At 37.1% G+C, this 8,926-nt stretch overlaps 1 gene segment (V, D, J or C); it reads right to left on the minus strand.

The window, feature by feature from the left end:
• Positions 1 to 369: 369 nt before the first annotated feature.
• Positions 370 to 805, minus strand: LOC116328190. The segment is given in 2 exon segments: positions 370 to 665; positions 757 to 805. Coding segments are annotated over 2 exon segments (345 nt in total).
• Between the last annotated feature and the right edge of the window lie 8,121 nt (positions 806 to 8,926).

An 8,926-nucleotide genomic window follows, 5' to 3' on the forward strand; every position in this document is an offset into this window, starting at 1 on the left:
AAACTTTAATTTTTAGATACTACCAAAGACTAATAATAGGCACAAGGTAACTTACTTCTTTCAAAACAGTTTGGCAGCTGCAAGTGAACAAATTTGGGATTTTTTTTTACGGTTTAATGTTTCTATCTAGGGGCTTAAATTTAGGACTGTTACGTTTCATATACAATGTCAGCAGTCACAAAGGTGATGTCTTACAAGTCCAGCTAGTACTATAAGATTTAATGACCACACCATTAGACAATTGTATTTTTACTCATTTGTTTCATGGATAACTCCATCAGTATTTATCTCACTAGGCTGACATGATTCAATGCTTCTCACACAGACAGCAGTTTTTGCAAGGCCTTTCAGCTTCTTTTTTCACTGTGGCTATCGTGCACAGTAATAAACTGCAGAGTCTTCCTGTTTGAGGCTGTTCACCACTAAATTCACACGATTTTGGGAAGTGTCTTTGGTGATGGTCAACTGGCCTTGAAGACTTTGGGCAAATATTGTGCCTGTCCCATCATCAATGCGTCCAATCCATTCTAGGCCTTTCCCAGGTTTTTGACGAATCCAGTGCAACCAAGCCAGAGCGATTCCTTGAACTCTACAGGACAGAGTGACTGATTGTCCTGGTCTGCTGACCACTGGCTCTGATGAGGTGAGAGACTGACAGCGAGCAGCTGAAAGAAATAGAGAGTTTATATGATGGGAAGGAGCTGAGATCCAAATATTCTCTTCCTATCTTGTCTCTTCCTAACAGACTTGACTCACCTGAAATGAGAGTCAAAAGGAGCAGACTCTGTGCAATGGCCATGGTCATAACCTGGTGGGGACTTCAACTGTAAATGCTGATATGAATGAGAGATTTTTATGCTGTGTAGGCAGAGTGGGTGGGGATTTAGGTCAGTTTGAATTTGCCTGTTTGTGTATGTGAGATGCAGTTAAAGAAAGAGACACAAAACAAGTTAACATTTTGTTGCAACACTACATATAAATACATATGCAAAATATATTTGCATTGTCAATTTATGATTTTCTTAGTGTGTTTAATAATTTTTTATGTGTGTTAGTTATTTGGAAGTAAGTATACTAGAATGTTTTGTCAGCTCTCTAATATAGTGTAAGCTATACTATCACAGTAATGAAATGTCACAGATAAGGAGGTTCACAGTCAAATGATGCTCTGTTTTTTACCAGAGGTTTTCAAGCACCAGAATAAACTGCAACAAAAATGATTGCACGGTCAGTGTTGAACTACCTGTTGAAAACCTTTTTGTCGTTTCTTTGTATACTGACAGAGGTGAGGAACTTGTCATATGTGCCCTCTAGTGTTCAACATTGTTTTTCATTACACCCCCCTCCCCGGTGCCCTTCCAGTGTCTTTATTTTTGCTATTTCTACCCAGACAGTTATTCCAGTAGCGGGCATATCTTTTATGAACAGTGGAGGTTGTAGGTGTTAAGTAATTATTAGAGTTAATATGTTTAGTTCTTTTGTACATACAACAGGCTCATACAAATTCACAATTCCATAAAAGCTTAAAATACTGAAATTTGCAGATCAATTGAAAGTCCAAAGAGCAAGAATGAACCACAATACCAGAATTAACAGCAGCTTCTGGTCTTCTGCTTGTTTATGCTGAAAATTACATGATATGGTGAGATTCTGAATTACAACCACTAACTGTTTATCTACCTGTCTTTTTTACGCGTAACATATCTTTATTTAACCTATTCTTGTTTTTGCTGACTTCTGTAAATAAAACAATTCATTTATTCTATGTTCTGTTTTGTCTGTTTGTTTCATACTGCATCAGCCAAAATCTACATCCGAGTTATAAAAGCAAACCTATATAGTGAATGTGGTTTAATATAAGCGTGCTAGTTGTTAAGCTGTACTGATTTGAATCATTTTGGTATTGAATAGTACACTAAAGAATCATCTGTGTATTTGGGTGAGACAGATAGATTTATGATACATTGTGACTTCTCTGTGGAAGATGAAGTAGAAACACATTTGTTAATTCATGTTCATATTCAAATTTACATCATCCATGTCTTTTTGCATGTCTCTTGGTGGCTTGGACTACTGTATCCCTAACATATAAACAATTATAAGACACGGTTTCAGTTCAATTCAGTTCAATTTTATTAATCTAGTTACTCATCTAGTCGCATCCTCCAGGCCTTTTAACCACTGATTCAGACTGTTTTATAGTCTGATTATCAGCATATGTTAGGTAAAAAAAAATAAAAGAGAGTGATCATTTTCTATAACATAATAGGAGTAATTAAAAGTGAACAATCTTCACCTGCCAAGAACACAGTTAAAAGCAGCAGTCCTGCCCAGTAGTCCATACTGTTAAACTGTGAGTCCACTGCTCTCTGTCATCGTCTCTTCTGTCAGATAAGCAGGCATTAACCCCTCCTCACTGGAATGACGCAATTGCAATTAATTTGGGCATCATTTGGTCAACATGTGTTAAATTTAGACATACTTAAACCACATTTAGTGTGTCTCTAATATAACTCAAAGTGCTTTTAATGTACTCAATTAATATTTTACCTTTTAAACATTCTTTTAGCATTTTCTAATTTATATCATTTGAAACATTTCCATATTTCATGAAACATTTACTTTGAAGTTCAAGTCTTTTTGTTTTTTTCAATTTCTCAAGTTTACAACAAATTTTAAAAAGTTTGTGGAGGAAATATCCTTATAAATAAAGATTAAAATAAGGGTGATTCTGGTCATTAGAAAGATATTGAAATTAGATATAAAAAGAAAAATGTTCTTTATCATGGGGACAAATAATAATACATTTATGAGGTTTTCAGTAAGATGGAAGACAGTATTGTACTGGCACAGTAAAAAAAACATGGCTGGCTATGGAAACTTTACTACTGGAATGAAGATGTAAATCTGCCCTGGACTGACTGTGGGTAACAGATACTACATTAAAACCAGATGTTATATGGATGACTCTGCTATGATCTGACAATCAACACACCTTGGAACCTTGGAACAATGACACAACCACCAGAGTGTAAGCCATGTTAACAGTATCCCTGGTATGTATTCCATCCATACATCGATGAAAGAATCCATAATGACACAAAGCAGAGCTGTGAATCAAAGCTCGGCCATCTGGATACTGATGGTTTCTTTGCATGCTGTCTTACAACACTGTATTTTATACTTAATATGCTATTTTTAATGACGTTTTTAAGTAAAGGTAAATCTAAATAATCTTTTGTATTTGACACAAGCGACGTCATAAAAAGTCGTCTTACTTTGAGAGTTCTGTGCGGTTATTTTGGCACATTCTGTATCGTGTTCATCACGCATGAAACAGAAGGATGACATTTAGCATAAAATGTGTCACTTTGTCCCATGTGATTCATGTCATGATAATTCAGTGTTAACTGATACACACTTTGGTCACCTGAAATGAGAGCCTAAGCAGCACGCTCTGTTCAGTGTTGTTGTACTTGGCTGAGACTTCAGCTGTGAAGCCTGAAATGTATGATAGATATTTTCAACCTGCAGACAGGGGTAGAATGGATGTTTGAATGTGCTTATTTATGAGTCTGAGGTGCAGCTTGAGAGGGACACAACCTGTGGTTTACAAAATACTGAGACATGTTGCGGCTACACAATCAATAACACTATTCATTTCTGAAAGTCTTTCAACATGTGTGAATTTGTTAATAACTGGAAGTAAGAATAAATCACACACAGCTGTGTGTTAAATTTAATCAAATGAATATACTTGGGAGTTGTGTGTTAGGGAAGAAGTGAGCAGTGAGTGTTAATTCATGTCATTTTTTTATGTCATTGCTGATATTCAAATTTACAGTATGTATGTCTTGCAGGTGTCTGAGTATTTGTGCAGGTCTCTTGGTGTTTTGGATCACTGTGTCACTAACACGCACACAGTAATAAACAGCTGTGTCCTCAGGCTGCAGATTCTGTCCTGTTATTGTTGCTGTTCTGGCTGAAATGTCTCTGCTGTAGCTGAACTTGTTCTTTAAAGCATCATTTTGCCGAAGGGTGCCTCCACCCCACTGATGAGAAATCCAGTCCATTGCTTTTCCTTCACGCTGTCTGATCCAACCTGTTGCATAGCTGTAATCAGTTAAAGAATAACCAGAAACCTGACAGGTGATGGTCAAAGACTGTCCAGGCTGCACAGATCTTGATTCTGGCTGAATGAGATCAATACTGTACACACCTGTGGAAACAGAAATTAACATTACATCCATCATTCATCTGACAATTAAGTATTTCTAATATATTTATACGAGTGAATTCACTAAAAGCTCCTCACATGATCCAGCAGCCAGCAGCAGCATCAGAGCGAACATGACTGATGCTGAAGAGGAAATCTTTGGAGCTGATCTGTCTTTTGACTGACAGGCAGACATCACTCTGCGACATCACTCCCTTTTAAGTAACTATTATTTGCATATTCTTGAATATATTATGTTTTGATCCATTTAGGGTATTAGCAGTATATAGACAATTTGTTTTAAATGTAATGTATTGTTACAATTCTATGTTCAATTGAGTAAATCTGTTATGTCTAGAACACACAGTCCCAGACTGACAGATGTCAATGACTTTGGTTCTTAGCTGTTCCTAACTTTCTTTAGATCGTGGCATGATGTGTTGCTTTTTACATTTTTTTGTAGCCTACTGCACTTTGTCATACAGGTCATTTTTAAATGATTTTAAGAAATTGAACTCATTTTCCAAAAAAATGTGGTTATTCACAATCGGTTTATCACATATGGCCAACATATTTGTGATGTCACTGCTGATCTACCTGTTAACACAAAAAAAAGTGTTTGTTTTTTTTTAATAGGGAAGGAGCTGAAAGAGGCTTGTCATTGCATGCTCTCTAGTGTTGAACAGAACTGTTCAACACACACTCCAAAGGGTTAGCCCTCAAATTTGTACATGTAGTTTTTTTCTGCTACAACACAGTGATCTTAGTGAGGAGTTTTCTTTTGTGAAGCTTTCCTTGTGTGTGATGTTAGTAGAGCCCACTTTTTTATGTTTTAGTGCATATTATTGTTGGTAATAATGATCACTGATCAATGATCAAAAAGAACCTATGAATAATACATTTTGCTTCCTCTCTTCCTCCCAGCAAAAAGATTCCCAAGATAAAGATAGTTTGTGCATTTGTGATAGTGACGATTTGCAGAATGGGTGGGAATCAGAAGGATGAGCACTGGCATTGATGAAGAAGAGTACAGGACAGGATGAGCTGTGTGTTTGTCTCATACCCTATCAGTCCAAAACCTACATTTGTGTTATAAAAACAAACCTCTTTAGTGAATATAGTTTAATATCATCTTTATTATCAATTTATTTGTTCCTTCTATACTAGTAGTTTTTGATAACAGAAGAGTCAGTGTTATCGCAAGCAGCTGAAACAGACACAGAGTTTAGTTGAAAGTGAATAAGCAGAAATGCAAAGCTCAGTTTCTCTTCCTCACCCTCACCTCCTAAAATGATACACAAGATGAAGACATTTTGCATATTTGTATGGGTGCAGCTTGCAGTATGGTTAGAGGTTAAGGAGGATGTGACTTGGCATTAGAAGAAGGAGAATACTGGACAGTATGAATTAATGACACAGGGAGTAAGTGAAGGCTAAAGGTTGAGCAAAGGTAAAGAATGAGCATTAGAATCAGGGTTTCTCCTTTGTTTTTTCTTTTCTTAAAATAGACAAAATAGCCTAATTGAAAAGTCACGGACAGATGTGACTCTGACTGTCCTCCAATGTTCTGATAAGCACTACTTTTTGTTCAGAATACTAAAAGTTGAGGTTGTTTCTGTTTCTGGCAATGATTTTAACAACAAAATCATACAAGCATTGTCTCTGAGGTATGAGAGAATAATCTTAAGTTGTATTTTTAACAAACATACATTATGGTGAATGTTGTACAGCCATTCAACCAGCTCCAGTCACTGTGGCTCTCGAGCACAATAATAAACAGCAGTGTCTTCAGTCTTCAGACTGTTCATCTGCAGATACAGCTGCTTTTTGCTGTTGTCTCTGGAGATGGTGAACCTGCCCTGAACTGACTGAGAATAAAAGATTCTATCACTGTCATATTCGATGATTGCAATCCACTCCAGTCCTTTTCCAGGAGCCTGTCTGATCCAGGCCATCCACCTGCTGCTGAAATCAATGTTAGAGCCTGTACAGGTCAGTCTGTGGGATTCTGCTGGCCTTTTAACCACTGATTCAGACTGTGTTATAGTCTGACTATCAACACCTGTCGGATTAAAAAAAGAACAAAGATAAGTGGTCATTTACTATAACATAGTGAGACCAAACAACAAAATATTTATATCTGTAAATGAAAAATCTTCACCTGCCAAGAACACAGTTAAAAGCAGCAGTCCTGCCCTGAAGTCCATATTGTTAAACTGTGAGTCCACTGCTCTCTGTCATCCTTTCTGCTGTCAGATAAGTACACATGAAAGACATTGCTGTTTTGCATTAACTCCTCCTCGCTGGAAGAACTCAGAATTAATCATTTTCTCAACATGTTTAGAGTCCACACGAATTTAAACCACATTATAATGTTTGATTTGAGCCAGAAATTACTTAAATACAAGTTTAAGTCTGTTTTACATTTTGTACCTCATATCATTTCAAACATTTCTATATTTCAGCAAAAGTGCTTTTTGAAATCAATTTAAAATTCAAGTTTGTTTTTTACTCTTTCAGAGGAAATTGTCTTAGAAATAAATATGAAAATAGGAGAGTTTTTAGTCATTACCACGACAATGAAATTAGCATGACTGTAGGTGCAAGACAGAAAAAATAAAATGCTGTTTGTTAAAATATAGTTATAGTTAAATATAGTTAAAATAGTAGTAGTACTGCTTGTGAGATTTGTACTCCTTTTTCACTCTATTCACTGCCTAATTTGCTAATAATTAAGACTTAATTCTTCTGGTACAAACAATAAGAGAGGCTGTTACATACTTTAGTGTAATAACATAAAGAAACTAAAAATAGCATGCTTGCAATGACTGAATGCAGAGAGGATGCAAGAGTAAGCATGTGCAAAAAACAAAAACTAAATGCTTTCATAGCCAAGCATACATTAAGGACAGGAGCCACCAGAGGCTCTGGGAGATCTGCTTTATTGTGCACCTGATCCTGGCCTGCTCAGGTGTGCCACATCTAAAAGAGGGTGAGCTCCACTCACTAATTACCAAAAAGAAAGGAAACCAGAAAACAAGGCCAGTCACCAGACCATCACTATAGAAAGATGGTAGAAGAGATCTCTACATCAAATTAATTTTTGATATGATGTGATCAACAGTGTGAATTTGTTATTCACAAAGAGCAAGAATAGGCAGCCATAAACATAGCTATGTGTTAAACAGTATAAAAACTCCTGAGTATTTGTGCAGGTCTCTTGGTGTTTTGGATCACTGTGTCACTAATGTGCACACAGTAATAAACAGCTGTGTCCTCCGTCTGCAGATTCTGTCCTGTTATTGTTGCTGTTCTGGCTGAAGTGTCTCTGCTGTAGCTGAACTTGTTCTTAAAAGCATCATTTTGCCAAAGGCTGCCTCCACCCCACTGTTGAAAAATCCAGTCCATTGTTTTTCCTTCACGTTTTCTGATCCAACCTGTTCCATAAGTGTTATCAGTCATAGAATAACCAGAAACCTGACAGGTGATGGTCAAAGACTGTCCAGGAAGCAGAACCCTTGATTCCGACTGGACGAGATCAATACTGTACACACCTGTGGAAACAGAAATTAACATTATCTCCATCATTTATCTGCATTTCTAATGTTTTTATGAAAGTGAATCCTCTAAAAGCTCCTCACATGATCCAGCAGCCAGCAGCAGTATCAGAGCTAACATGTTTGAAGTTGAAGATTAAATCTTTGGAGCTGATCTTTCTTCTGACTGACAGGCAGACATATTACTCACTTTTAAGTAACTATTATTTGCATATTCTTGAATATATTATGTTTTGATCCATTTAGGGTATCAGCAGTAAATAGATAATCTGTTTTAAATGTAATGTATTGTTACAACTCTATTTTCAGTTGAGTAAATCTGTTATGTCTAGAACACACAGTCCCAGACTGACAGATGTCAATGACTTTGGTTCTTAGCTTAGATCGTAGTGTGATGCTAAAGCAGTTCAAGTTCTAAAATTGGCAAGGCACCAAAACCTGCTGGTTTGTTTGAATTGATCATTATTTATTTCAATCCAACTGTCTATAATTTTACTTGTTTTTATTTAGTCATTTATATTATTTTTGCTTAATGCAGCCAGTTGTTGTTGACAGCATGTTACCAGCAGGACCATACATCCATCCATCCTTTTTCTTCCGCCTATATGGGGCTGGGTCGTGGGGGCAGCAGCCCAAGCAGAGAAGCCCAGACCTCCCTCTACCCAGCGACCTCCTCCAGCTTATCCAGGGGAACACCAAGGCGTTACCAGGTCAGCTGAGAGATATAATCTCTCCAGCGTGTCCTGGGTCTATCCCGGGGCCTCTTCCCTGTGGGACAAGCCCGGAAAACCTCACCCAGGAGGCGCATGACCTCACTGGCAATAGCTTTCCTTTAAAAAGTCTTGTGATTAATTTCAACAGGAGCCGCAGAAGGGGTCTCCTCTTGTAATCCTACAACACTTCCCATGTAAGTGGTCAATGTAGTAAAAGGTGGAAGTTGGGTTACACTCTTCTATCCAGTCTCATCCAGCCACAAGAAGCAGCTTGAGTATAGGACTAAACAACAACACTGAATTAAATTGTTGCAACTTGTTAAGTTGTTGTGGTCTACATTTCTAGGAAGGGACATTTCAAGTTTCTGGTTAGGTTATGGGATTCAGAAGAGTCAGCAGTTAGGATATATATAAAGCATAAAAAGCATATATACATATAC

The sequence above is a fragment of the Oreochromis aureus genome, linkage group 4 (assembly GCF_013358895.1).
Source record: "Oreochromis aureus strain Israel breed Guangdong linkage group 4, ZZ_aureus, whole genome shotgun sequence".
NCBI lineage: Eukaryota > Metazoa > Chordata > Actinopteri > Cichliformes > Cichlidae > Oreochromis > Oreochromis aureus.